Here is a 13,944-nt window from a genome sequence, read left to right on the forward strand (position 1 = left end):
AATGATAAAATGACAGTTTCTCGGTTGATACCAGAAAAGAGGCGCGTAATGAGCAGAACGACTTGATGGCTAGACAGCGCATTTCGAAAATCGATTGTGCCAATCACTAGCAATTAAACCTACTGGGATTGCTTGTTCCTGGATCACTCATGCAGTATCGGTTGCATTGTGATGTAAACAGCGGGCTTCGCTTAATAGGTGTTGTACTATGTACAACGGTGTGAGTCAGCATATCGACGATAAAATCAGTGAGATGCCAAAAATATGACATTCTACGGTGGGCTGGTTAGATTAGGGTAGTGTGACATGGAAAACGTGAATTAAAAGAGCCGAAAAGTTTCAATAGACATTGTTTGCAATGAGTGGTAATACGAGTGGTGGTTCATTAATTCAGTGAAAGTGCCCACTATTCGTACAGAGCCCATAATACGCATATAAACCTTAATGACATTCACTTTTGGTTTTGTTTATCCTATTACATATTAATAAAAAAGTTTTAGCTCTAAAAAGTAATAAAAAAAATATTTTTGGGGTTGTTGCCAAAATCGGGAAGAAAATGTTGCCAAAAACGGGTGTTGCCAAAATCGGGGGTAGACAAAAACGGGTGTTGCCAAAATCGGGATGGATCTCATTTTGGCCAAAAATGTTACATACGCAGTTTCTCAAACAAAAAGTTCAAATATGGATGAGCGTGATTAATCCGCTATTGCCTTGGGTGGCTGGACCGTATTTATCACATTTATACCACTAAGATAACTTAACGAGGTATATATATGAAGGGGCTGTAGTCCCCCCTAGGCATCGGGGCTAGTTACGCCAATAAGATATTCTTTTATGATCATTTAGCCAATTTTTCCACCAAGGTTTTCGTGTAACAGATTCAATTATTCACAGATCGCATCGGGCATCGTTCAACGCCATTACTGATGACATCCTACAACAAATTCACGCATGATTTGACATTAAATACTTTCCGTTTTCCCTTTGCGAACATAATATCACAAGTCAGTCAAAAAGCCGCTTGGTGTGGTTTGGCTGAACACCGACCATTTGGAAATTACTTTAGGAGTTCTTTCTTAAATTTTACCTGGACATTTCTTTGAAATTTCCTACAGATACTATTCCGAAAATTCATCTAATATTTCCTATTTCATACTATGATAAATTATCGGAAACATTCCACCAAAAAAAATTTCCGGTATAGTTCAAGCAGGAATTTTGGAAGAAATTTCACATGGTTTTACTGTAAGAATTTCCGACGGATTTCCTGTAGGAAGTTTCTAAGATTTTTCCGAAGAAATTTTCAAGTTTCTAAAAAAATCTCTGAAGAAATCTACCAAAAGAATTTGTAAAAAAAAAATCCGAAGAAATTTTCAATTTTTTTTATGAATTTATGTTTGAACTAATTTCCAGACGATTTTCTGGAAAAAATCTCTAGACTAAATTCCGAAAAAAAAGACTAATTAGAGCAGCGGTTCTCTACCTTTTTCTTGCGAGGTACCCCTTCGAACTTTTGCACTAATGTTGTTTGCTGTATATGAAAATAATCGTAACTTTTAAGATATATGCAAAATGGACCTGAAAACTAACAGAATTATGGCTCTCCATAAACTTTTCTGAAATTTTCATTTTGTTTGAAGCTTCCCACTTCAAATTTAGTTCATACATCGAGCATCTTACAGAACTTTTTTGACTATTGACTATCCGAGCGCATTGAAAGGAGACTTCTGAGCCTCTTGAAACTAGGATTCCCCGCCTCTTCCGAAACAACCTTCCGAGCCTCTTGAAAGGCGGTTTCGAGCTATTTAAAAGGAGGCTTCCGAGCATCTTGGAGGACGCCTCTGAGCTGCTTGAAAGTATGCTTCCAAGCCTCTTGGAAATATAATTCAGAGCCCCTTCAAGAGAGGGTTCCAAGCCTCTCGAAAGAAGGCTTCTAAACCCCTTCAAAGGTAGTAGGCTTTCGAACCTCTTGAAAGAAGGCTTCTAAACCCCTTCAAGGGTAGTAGGCTTTCGAACATCCTTGAAGGAGGCTTTCGGGCCTCTTGGAAGGAGGCTACCGATCTTCTTGAAAAGAGATTTCCTAGCCTCTTGAAAGAAGGTTTCCGAGCCTTTTGAAAGGAGGCTTCCAAGTCTCTTGAAAGGAGGCATCCGAGCATCTTCAAAGGAGGCATCCGAGCATCTTCAAAGGAGGCTTCCGAGCCTCTTGGAAGACCTTACGAGCCATTTTAAGGAAGGTTTCCGAGCCACTTGAAAGGAGGCTTCTGAATTACAAATCTTGGTGGGAGGTTTGCGAGCTCTTGAAAGGAGGCTTCCAAGCTTCTGGAAAAGAGTCTTCCGAGCCTATTGAATGGCGGCTTTTTAGCCACTTGAAAGGAGACATAGGAGTATCTTGAATGGACGCTTCAAAGCCTCTTGAAGGAAAAAAACCGAGCCTCCTAAAGGGAGGCTTCAAGGGTTCCGAGCCTCTTGAAAGGAGGCTTCCAAGCCTTTGGAAAGGAGGGTTCCAAGCCTCATGAAAGGAGGCTTCCAAGCCTCTTGAGAGGAGACTTCCAAGCCTCTTGAGAGGAGACTTCCAAGCCTCTTGAGAGAAGACTTCCAAGCCTATTGAGAGGAGGCTTCCAAGCCTCTTGAGAGGAGGCTTCCAAGCCTCTTGAAAGGAGGAGGCTTCCAAGCCTCTTGAGAGGAGGCTTCCAAGCCTCTTGAGAGAAGGCTTCCAAGCCTCTTGAGAGGAGGCTTCCAAGCCTCTTGAGAGGAGGCTTCCAAGCCTCTTGAGAGGAGGCTTCCAAGCCTCTTGAGAGGAGGCTTCCAAGCCTCTTGAGAGGAGGCTTCCGAGCCTCTTGAGAGGAGGCTTCCAAGCCTCTTGAGAGGAGGCTTCCAAGCCTCTTGAGAGGAGGCTTCCAAGCCTCTTGAGAGGAGGCTTCCAAGCCTCTTGAGAGGAGGCTTCCAAGCCTCTTGAGAGGAGGCTTCCCAGCCTCTTGAGAGGAGGCTTCCAAGCCTCTTGAGAGGAGGCTTCCAAGCCTCTTGAGAGGAGGCTTCCAAGCCTCTTGAGAGGAGGCTTCCAAGCCTCTTGAGAGGAGGCTTCCAAGCCTCTTGAGAGGAGGCTTCCAAGCCTCTTGAGAGGAGGCTTCCAAGCCTCTTGAGAGGAGGCTTCCAAGCCTCTTGAGAGGAGGCTTCCAAGCCTCTTGAGAGGAGGCTTCCAAGCCTCTTGAGAGGAGGCTTCCAAGCCTCTTGAGAAGCCTCTTGAGAGGAGGCTTCCAAGCCTCTTCAGAGGAGGCTTCCAAGCCTCTTGAGAGGAGGCTTCCAAGCCTCTTGAGAGGAGGGCTCCAAGCCTCTTGAGAGGAGGCTTCCAAGCCTCTTGAGAGGAGGCTTCCAAGCCTCTTGAGAGGAGGCTTCCAAGCCTCTTGAGAGGAGGCTTCCAAGCCTCTTGAGAGGAGGCTTCCAAGCCTCTTGAGAGGAGGCTCCCAAGCCTCTTGAGAGGAGGCTCCCAAGCCTCTTGAGAGGAGGCTTCCAAGCCTCTTGAGAGGAGGCTTCCAAGCCTCTTGAGAGGAGGCTTCCAAGCCTCTTGAGAGGAGGCTTCCACGCCTCTTGAGAGGAGGCTTCCAAGCCTCTTGAGAGGAGGCCTCCAAGCCTCTTGAGAGGAGGCTTCCAAGCCTCTTGAGAGGAGGCTTCCAAGCCTCTTGAGAGGAGGCTTCCAAGCCTCTTGAGAGGAGGCTTGCCTCTTGAGAAGAGGCTTCCAAGCCTCTTGAGAGGAGGCTTGCCTCTTGAGAAGAGGCTTCCAAGCCTCTTGAGAGGAGGCTTGCCTCTTGAGAAGAGGCTTCCAAGCCTCTTGAGAGGAGGCTTCCAAGCCTCTTGAGAGGAGGCTTCCAAGCCTCTTGAGAGGAGGCTTCCAAGCCTCTTGAGAGGAGGCTTCCAAGCCTCTTGAGAGGAGGCTTCCAAGCCTCTTGAGAGGAGGCTTCCAAGCCTCTTGAGAGGAGGCTTCAAGCCTCTTGAGAGGAGGGTTCCAAGCCTCTTGAGAGGAGGCTTTCAAGCCTCTTGAGAGGAGGCTTCCAAGCCTCTTGAGAGGAGGCTTCCAAGCCTCTTGAGAGGAGGCTTCCAAGCCTCTTGAGAGGAGGCTTCCAAGCCTCTTGAGAGGAGGCTTCCAAGCCTCTTGAGAGGAGACTTAAACGCCTCTTGAGAGGAGGCTTCCAAGCCTCTTGAGAGGAGGCTTCCAAGCCTCTTGAGAGGAGGCTTCCAAGCCTCTTGAGAGGAGGCTTCCAAGCCTCTTGAGAGGAGGCTTCCAAGCCTCTTGAGAGGAGGCTTCCAAGCCTCTTGAGAGGAGGCTTCCAAGCCTCTTGAGAGGAGGCTTCCGAGCCTCTTGAGCTTGAGAGGAGGCTTCCAAGCCTCTTGATAGGAGGCTTCCGAGCCTCTTGATAGGAGGCTTCCAAGCCTCTTGATAGGAGGCTTCCAAGCCTCTTGAGAGGCGGCTTCCAAGTCTCTTGAGAGGAGGCTTCCAAGCCTCTTGAGAGGAGGCTCTGCCTCTTGAAAGGAAGCTTCCAGCCTCTTGAGAGGAGGCTTCCAAGCCTCTTGAGAGGAGGCTTCCAAGCCTCTTGAGAGGAGGCTTCCAAGCCTCTTGAGAGGAGGCTTCCAAGCCTCTTGAGAGGAGGCTTCCAAGCCTCTTGAGAGGAGGCTTCCAAGCCTCTTGAGAGGAGGCTTCCAAGCCTCTTGAGAGGAGGCTTCCAAGCCTCTTGAGAGGAGGCTTCCAAGCCTCTTGAGAGGAGGCTTCCAAGCCTCTTGAGAGGAGGCTTCCAAGCCTCTTGAGAGGAGGCTTCCGAGCCTCTTGAGAGGAGGCTTCCGAGCCTCTTGAGAGGAGGCTTCCGAGCCTCTTGAGAGGAGGCTTCCAAGCCTCTTGAGAGGAGGCTTCCAAGCCTCTTGAGAGGAGGCTTCCAAGCCTCTTGAGAGGAGGCTTCCAAGCCTCTTGAGAGGAGGCTTCCAAGCCTCTTGAGAGGAGGCTTCCAAGCCTCTTGAGAGGAGGCTTCCAAGCCTCTTGAGAGGAGGCTTCCAAGCCTCTTGAGAGGAGGCTTCCAAGCCTCTTGAGAGGAGGCTTCCAAGCCTCTTGAGAGGAGGCTTCCAAGCCTCTTGAGAGGAGGCTTCCAAGCCTCTTGAGAGGAGGCTTCAGAGCCTCTTGAGAGGAGGCTTCAGAGCCTCTTGAGAGGAGGCTTTCAAGCCTCTTGAGACGAGGTTTCCAAGCCTCTTGAGAGGAGGCTTCCAAGCCTCTTGAGAGGAGGCTTCCAAGCCTCTTGAGAGGAGGCTTCAAGCCTCTTGAGAGGAGGCTTCCAAGCCTCTTGAGAGGAGACTTCCAAGCCTCTTGGAGGCAGGCTTCCAAGCCTCTTGGAGGAAGGCTTCCAAGCCTCTTGGAAGAAGGCTTCCAAGCCTCTTGAGAGAAGGCTTCCAAGCCTCTTGAGACGAGGCTCCCAAGCTTTTGAAAAGATGGTTTCCAAGCCTCTTGAGAGGAGGCTTCCAAGCCTCTTGAGAGGAGGCTTCCAAGCCTCTTGAGAGGAGGCTTCCAAGCCTCTTGAGAGGAGGCTTCCAAGCCTCTTGAGAGGAGGCTTCCAAGCCTCTTGAGAGGAGGCTTCCAAGCCTCTTGAGAGGAGGCTTCCAAGCCTCTTGAGAGGAGGCTTCCAAGCCTCTTGAGAGGAGGCTTCCAAGCCTCTTGAGAGGAGGCTTCCAAGCCTCTTGAGAGGAGGCTTCCAAGCCTCTTGAGAGGAGGCTTCCAAGCCTCTTGAGAGGAGGCTTCCGAGCCACTTGAGAGGAGGCTTCCAAGCCTCTTGAGAGGAGGCTTCCAAGCCTCTTGAGAGGAGGCTTCCAAGCCTCTTGAGAGGAGGCTTCCAAGCCTCTTGAGAGGAGGCTTCCAAGCCTCTTGAGAGGAGGCTTCCAAGCCTCTTGAGAGGAGGCTTCCAAGCCTCTTGAGAGGAGGCTTCCAAGCCTCTTGAGAGGAGGCTTCCAAGCCTCTTGAGAGGAGGCTTCCAAGCCTCTTGAGAGGAGGCTTCCAAGCCTCTTGAGAGGAGGCTTCCAAGCCTCTTGAGAGGAGGCTTCCAAGCCTCTTGAGAGGAGGCTTCCAAGCCTCTTGAGAGGAGGCTTCCAAGCCTCTTGAGAGGAGGCTTCCAAGCCTCTTGAAAGGAAGCTTCCAAGCCTCTTCAAAGACCTTACGAGCCATTTTATGGAAAGTCTCCGAGCCACTTGAAAGGAGGCTTCCGTATTCCAAGCATCTTGATGAAACCTTACTACCTCTTGAAAGGAGGCTTCCAAGCTTCTGAATGGCGACTTCTGAGCTCCCTGAAAGAAGGCTTCGGAGTATCTTGAAACACTTTTGAGCCTTCCGAGCCTCTTCAATGGCGGATTTTTAGCCACTCAAAAGGAGGCATAGAAGTATCTTGAATGGACTGTGAAGCCCTCGTGAAGAAAAAAAACCGATCCTCCTTAAGGGAGTCTTCAACCCTTTTGAAAGGAGGCTTCCGAACCACTCGAAATGAGGCTTCCGAGACTCTTGAAAGGGCCCATGTAGCACAATTCAGCTCGATTTAGTTGCAGAAACTCATATGACTAGATTTGGTCCTAAATATGATTCAGCAACTCGTCTATGACAAGTGTGTTGCTTGGGGAGCCTTAAGAGCCTTTTAAAAAAAGTCTCCCAAGCCTTTTAAAAGAAGGCTTCCAAGCCTGTTAAAATTAGGATTTCGAGACTCTTGAAAGGAGGCTTCGGAGTATATTGAACAGACTCTTCCAAGCGAGAGAGCCTTTTGGATGAAAGGATGCGTCCAAACCACTTTAAGGTTTCTGAGCCACTTAAAAGAAGGCTTTCGAGCCACTTAAAATTAGGCTTCTGAGTATATTGAAAGGACGCTTCTGAGGCTTTCGAGAGTACGGTTCCAAGCCTCCTGAAAAAAGAATTCCGTGTATTTTTGATGGATGGCTTCCGAGCTTCTTGAAAGGAGCCTTCCGAGAAAAGTTTAAAGAAGAAAGACCTCTAGGAAGGAGGCTTCCAAGCCTTTTGAATGGAGACTTCCGACCCTTTTAAAGAGGTATTCGAGCCTGTTGACAAATGCTTTCCGAGTCCTTTGAAAAGATCCTTCCGAGGCTTTTAAAAGAAGCAGAAAAAAAAATGAAAGCTTATAGAAAAAAGCTTACACGAAGGCTTCCGGGCATCTTGAAAGAAAGTTTCCGAATCTCTTAAAATGAGGCTTCTGGGGCTCTTTAAAGAAGGCTTCTGAACCTTTAAAAAAAGGCTTCCGATCCTCTTGAAAAGTATCCTCCAAGCTGCTTGGAAGGAGGCTTCCGAAAAGCGTAGACAGATGCTTCGAATTCCTTTGCAATTAAGCAACTGAGCTTTTCGGGAAAAAGTTTTCATGTCTCTCAAATGGAGGCTTCCGAATCTGTAGACTCTAAATTTTAATCAAGAATCATATTCTTAACATATTATTCAACATTCTGTTTGATCAGGTAGATTGCACAGAAGATCTATAAAAAAATTTCGTTCGAGGTTTTGTTCTTTTGATCTTTTTTCCTGCAGCCCTTTATCCATTGTACTGGTTGTGGAGGACAGGATTCAATAGGCCATGATTTACTGATCGCCGTGCATATTATGTACAAGACAAAGTTTTAAAATAAAAAAAATACAAAATTATCAAAACTTCATCAAGTTTTGATTAAAATTGTAGTTTATCCGCCTTAACGCATTTTTGTACGAGGTACCCCCTGGGCCCAGCGAAGGTACCCCCAGGGGTACATGTACCCCAGGTTGAGAACCGCTGAATTAGAGGAATGTCTAAAGATATTCTTGGACAAATTTAATGTCGGAAATGCCTACAGGAGTTCCATTGTCACTTCCGTTAGCAATTCTCTCGTATACTTCCAAAGAAATTCCTGAAATTTTGCCCTAAATTTGTGGAAGTGATTTTTGCTGGAATTTCCGATGGTGTCCGAAGGAATACCTGAAATAATTTTTGAATTGTATGTTCCATTCCAAAGAATTTCTAAAGCCTTTTTCAATAAATTAGACGATTGCATTGCATTTTATAGACGATAATATGCAATCAAAATTTCATAATCCTACTTAAAATTGCCTGACATTTTTTTCATTGATTTATCGCTTGACTGATTACGCCCCCAATTGTAATTCTTACTACTGATGCCAAATTATAAATGAACCAATTACGCCAAAAGTGCTGACATTAAGTTTGACATCAAGAGGTGCCATCATCTCAATTCGTTGAATAATCCATGTCAGTTCTTGGACGAAGATATTCAAAGAAGATAATCTTCATTCCTTTTATGCTATCTTCACCAGAAAACGTGAACAATACCGTCCAAAACTAATTAACCTTCATCCATTAGATTCCATCGTTTCAGGTGCTCGATTCCATCAGACACAAATACGACCAAACACGCCTCAAATCCAACGAACAGTCTACTCGCCGACGCGGCCGCACCGAAGATCATTCATCGCTTTATTGCTCTTCACCGACTCCCCCACATGTGCTACAGCAACAGTCATGAAAACGTGGCCGTAGGTAATGGTTGCCCATAACAGTAGCTGTTTGCTGCAGAAAACAACAGCTCAGTCAGCCGTCCGTATCGCAGCACAGCGGGGTTGCACAATGTCGAGCAGCTTCACCTGCACCGCTAGCACCTTCAATTCGGCGTGGGAAGTCTTCAAACTGAGGTTGCACTTTTGAAACTGTCCCAAGCAACCGGCAAACAACCGATGGAGCGGCAATTTGTGTAAGAAGGGCGGAATCAGTGCGTGAACAACTACGCTATTAGACTACAGTGGACTGGCGACCTTGGGTGCGTTTCGCCGAAGAGAATATGGCTGCCACCGAGATTGAAATTCCTTCTACTGCACCGCCGTCGGCAATGGCTCTGGCGGTGGTCGGAGCTGCCGACGAGGGAAAAGAACTGAACGGGATCGTGTTCGAATCCTTTAGCCACACCGGAACCATCCTGAAGGGACTGAACGAACTGCGCCTGAAGGGGGTGTTGGTGGATGTGACGCTGCGCACCGATGGGAAGGTTTTCCGGGTGAGTAGCGGCGGTAACGGAAATTGAACCAGTCCGCTCGGTGTGCGTGTTTTGGCTTTTGAAGGGCCTTTGTGCACGTTTTCATTGTGAGAAGCTTTGAGTTAATGAGATCGTATATTTTTAAATTCAAACGACATTGCGCCCTTTTCCACGGTAGCCAATTGTTTTTAAACTGCTTAGGTTGGTCATTATGATTCATAATTCCTTTTCCTTTGCCATTAATTTCAATATCATGGAGTAATACTTTCCATTGTTCCATTCAAAACTATTAGTACAAGCTTTGCATAACATCAAATAATGTCGTGATATCTATCTTGATGCTTCATTAGTCTGTTAGAAGTTTGGACGATTTGACGATTCGAAAAAAGTGGATAAGGAAATTTAAAAAAAAATGCTTTGACATTCAAATGAATTTCCCGGAAGTATATCAAATTAATTTTCAAAAGAATACAAAATAAGTTTCCCGAGGGACAATAAAATCTAAGTTCCCGAAGGGACAGGATATAATACATGGATAGGAATGATTAAACAATGATTCTTTTTTCTTATTTCCTTCCCTCAGGCCCACCGAGCGGTCCTATCCGCGTGCAGCGAATATTTCAGGGCGATGTTTTCCGACCATACTCGCGAGTCTCGTCTCAGTGAAATCAATCTGCACAACATTTCTCCGCTGGGAATTGAACTACTCTTGGACTACATCTACACCAGCAAGCTGTCCCTGAATCTTGCCAACATTCAGGAGGTGCTTTCGGCTGCAAGTTACATCCAGTTGGAGTCAGTGGTGGAGGCATGCCTAAACTACCTGGATCAGCAGCTCGATCTGGACAACTACATCGACGTGCTGATCATCTCGGAGATGTACTCGCTGAAACGGTTGAACCACAAAGTGTACCGCTTCATCTGTCACCATTTGAATGTGATTTCAAAGTCGGCGGAATTCTTCCGGCTTAGCGAGCGGCAGATTGAGCTGATCCTTGCCGGTGACTACCCGGTGACCTGCACGGAGATTGAAGTATTAGGAATTCTGCTGCGGTGGATTCAGGTGAACTGCGACGAACCGGACTCAACTGCTACCGCTACAACCAACGCCACCAACTATCGACAATTGATCCGGAATAACATACGATTTATGGACATATCGCTTCAGGAGCTGTACAATCTGCTCTGCTCGGAGGAATTCCAGTTTCAATGGATTGATAGGTGAGTTGTTTTTCCCGCATCACATTAGAATAACTGCCAGAAAAAAGCTTGGGAGACATTCTTCAGAATCTTTTACATTTGTTACTCTTCCCCAAATTTCGTTCTCCCTTCTACAGATTCGAACTGTACGATTTCATCATGAAGATCGGCGAGCAACGGTGCATCAAGTATAAGATCTCTCCGCTGAACAAAATTCAAAACTACCGGGGCCTGGAGTTGGCCATCATCAAGATCGGCGGTTTCGACCTGTCCGGCATTACCAATGAGATTACCTACTGCTTTCCAGGAGACGGTGGACAACCGTCTCCCGCCGGGAAGATCAAATTAAGCAGGAACCACTCAAATCCGGAGAGCGCCACAAGTGCAAGCACTCCCCCCTCCGATACGGTCCCAATCCGAATCATTGATAAAACAAAACGAAAAGCCTTAAAGCTGAACGGCAAATGGCGCTATCTGACGACGATTCCGCACATCAAGCAGAGCAATTTCGGCGTGGTGGTGCTGAACAACCATCTGTACGTGATCGGAGGCTGTTACGATATTTCACTGGAGGAGTACATCCACCCGTTCGGGTTCCGCTACTGTCCGATCAAGAACAAATGGGAAACAATTGCACCATTGCAGCAGGATCGATGCCGATTTTCGTTGAACGTAGTGGGACACAGCCTGATCGCGGTTGGCGGGAATAGTGAAATGGACGATGAGGGCGATAGATCGGCGTCGACTTGCGAGCAGTACGATCCCGTGACGGATAAGTGGACCTACATAGAGTCGTTGCCGGAGTATCGAACGCAGCACGCCGGAGCTGCTTTTGGGGCTACGTTGTTCGTTTCCGGGGGATTGGATTTGTACGGCTCGGTGTTGGACAGTTTGTGGAGCTACTGCAGTTTCAATGGGAAATGGGAAAAGTTACCGAATATGTTGCACCCACGAGCTGATCATGTCTTGTTCACGATCAACCGCAAGTTGTACGTTTGTGGAGGATGGTATGAAGTAAATGGGCAGCGTGTCTTAGCTGAAAGCATCGATTGTTACGACCTGTTCAGTAAAACGCCAGTTTGGCATCAGGTGACAACTATTCCTACTCCCAAGTGTCATGCGGGGATTGTGGCAGTCCAGGAAAAGATCTACATTATAGGAGGGTTTGGTTCGGACGACATCTTTCGGCTGACGGCTGCCACCGTTGAATGTTACGACGTTGTCGAAGACCAGTGGCATAATCTGAAGAAATATCCCAAGAACATTTGGGAGCACACTTGTGCAAATTTATACATTCCCAAATATAGGGACGACATGGAGGTGATCGATGACAACGGCGAAGATGAAGATTCTGAAGACGATGAAAACAGTGATAATGCTAGCAGTACTGCCATTTAAGGGGGAGTTTCTTTGCTCTCTGCAGTTTTAGACTTTGTAGGCTTAAGAAGCGATTATTTATTAATAAAGCGTACATATTTATTGACTAAATTGTGGCTCATTTTATCCGACTGTTCAACCAAGCTTGATGTTCAATTATTCATTCCACATTTTTTTTCACCCACGTGTTGTAGATACCAGCTACGTCTGTCGATCCGCCGGTTGAATCAGCCGAAACTACTCTTTTTTTCCTTGAGCAAGGGTAAACGGAAATCTGCATCCAGACACCTGAGGAGGTTAACTCAGGTAGTGTGGGGATGGGTATGTCATGTAACTCTTACCCGACCAGCTAGCACCAAAACCCTTTCGCCAGTCGGTATCCCCGGCCCGCAGTTAAGCAATACATCAGGGGGGACTATTGAGAACGCTCACGCTTATGCTAACGAGCTCGACGTTAAAACACACAGCATCGACTTCAAGGGTGGTAACCTCACCACCCGTCGATCGCAAGCTATGATAGTAACCTAGCGGTCCGTATCATAATCTCACGTTGGAGACGAGCACCCCGACAACAACCACCGCGCATGAACCGCAATGACCTCTATATCTTCATACGGAGGTCCCCGCAGCCCACCCGCGACATGTTGGTTGTCGGGGTGAGCAAAGTGTTCACTGCATCACAGGTGCCCTTACTGCACTCGTTGGTTTTGTTCAAGACGTCACCACCGCTGCAATTTCGACATAATCTGTTGAGATGCTGTGTTCACCGCATTCCATATAACTTCCCCCCGGGATCCTCTCGACGAGATTGTATCCATACCGCTAACAAGCAGCATGGCAGCATGTTCTACTTCGAATCGCGGGCAAGCGAACACCACATAGAGGACAGGTTCGCCACCTCATCTCATAGCTCCTATTTCTCCATCCCAAGAAAAACAAAGCAATGGAAAGGAGATTGGTTTGTTTATTATTTTTGTAATTTTTTTCAACAGTGAGCACGCATGTTGACAAAAAGAAGCGACGAATTTGGTGCCGTATTTCTTTGTATAGCGATGAGATGGATATATGTACAGTGAGATGGAGAACGGAACAGTTCCCCTACTTTGCCGACTCTACCTCACCTACACATTCTGGACACTCCGCAGAATCTGCGAAGCCAAACCTGTGTAGGATTTTTTCAAAGCGACCATGTTTAGACAACACCTGTGCTAGGTGGAAGTTGACCTGACCATGCTTTCTACCGACCCAGTTGGACACATCTTATAACCTTATAAAGATGAGAAACCATCCCACGAATAATCGAGTCATTCCAACTCAAAAGAGAGCCCATGTTTGACTTATCCTAGGGTTTTGTTGTAGTGTAGTGCGTGTGTTTTCGTCTATCCCACGGAGACGACTAGGCACATGACCGGAAAAAAAACTACCGGCACCTTACCGGCCACCCCGCTGCTTGACATGCCACTGACGAACTCGCACCACAATATCACCTTCTGCATGCTACTGCACTGATAATTTCCTCCAAAAACATTCCAAATCTTACCCAAATGCAATCCAAAGCTAAGCGGTGTTGAACTTCATTACTTATAAGATTTGAGAACAACCTTATAAAGATGAGAAAATCCATGCTTATCCAAATTCAATCCATATGAAATCCAATGCAAATTCAATCCAAATCAAATTCAAAGCAAATTCAATCCAAATCTAATTCAAGTCCAATTCAAATCAAATCCAATCTAATCTAATCCAAACTCAATCCAATTCCAATCCAAATACAATCCAAATCCAATTCAAATCCAATCTAAATTAAATCCAAATCCAATCCAAACGTAATCCAAATCAAATCTAAATCCAATCCAAATCCAATCCAAAGCCAATCCAAATCCAATCCAAATCCCATCTATTTTCCGTTGGTCTTCCATACGCTGCTTGTAGTTTCACAAACTACAAAACATTTTTCAAGCCACCTTTCAGAAACGCCTTAAAGTTTTGTAACCCATAAGCCAATTCCACCGATCTTCCAGACGCGTGTTGTATTTTTTGCAAACCACAAACCAATTTCTTACGGTCTCCCAGGCAAGGCTTTGATATTCTTCAAACCACAAACCATTTTCCAGCGGTCTTTCAGATGCGTTACCACAAACCATTTTTCAACGGTCTTCGAGACGCGTCTTGTGATTTTGCAAACCACAAATCATATTCCGACGGTCTTCGAGACGCGTCTTGTTATTTAGCAAACCACAAACCATTTTCCGACGGTCTTCGAGACGCGTCTTGTGATTTAGCAAACCACAAACCATTTTCCGACGGTCTTCGAGACGCGTCTTGTGATTT

The 13,944-nt window shown here is 46.5% G+C and overlaps 1 protein-coding gene across 3 annotated transcripts in view; it reads left to right on the plus strand.

Annotated features, from left to right (window-relative positions):
- LOC134205775 (kelch-like protein 9) overlaps window positions 1-11,718 on the plus strand; it is a 48,031-nt gene extending 36,313 nt beyond the window's left edge. For 2 of the 3 annotated variants that reach the window (XM_062681357.1, XM_062681358.1), the window contains exons 2-4: window positions 8,371-9,057; window positions 9,620-10,257; window positions 10,374-11,718. In XM_062681357.1, coding sequence (XP_062537341.1) covers window positions 8,845-9,057; window positions 9,620-10,257; window positions 10,374-11,634 — 2,112 coding nt within the window. In that variant the 5' untranslated portion in view covers window positions 8,371-8,844 and the 3' untranslated portion in view covers window positions 11,635-11,718. The remainder of the gene's footprint in view (window positions 1-8,370; window positions 9,058-9,619; window positions 10,258-10,373) is intronic. The other variant, XM_062681359.1, reaches the window with a different exon arrangement.
- The last annotated feature ends 2,226 nt before the right edge of the window (window positions 11,719-13,944 follow it).

Source organism: Armigeres subalbatus, chromosome 1, assembly GCF_024139115.2.
Source record: "Armigeres subalbatus isolate Guangzhou_Male chromosome 1, GZ_Asu_2, whole genome shotgun sequence".
NCBI lineage: Eukaryota > Metazoa > Arthropoda > Insecta > Diptera > Culicidae > Armigeres > Armigeres subalbatus.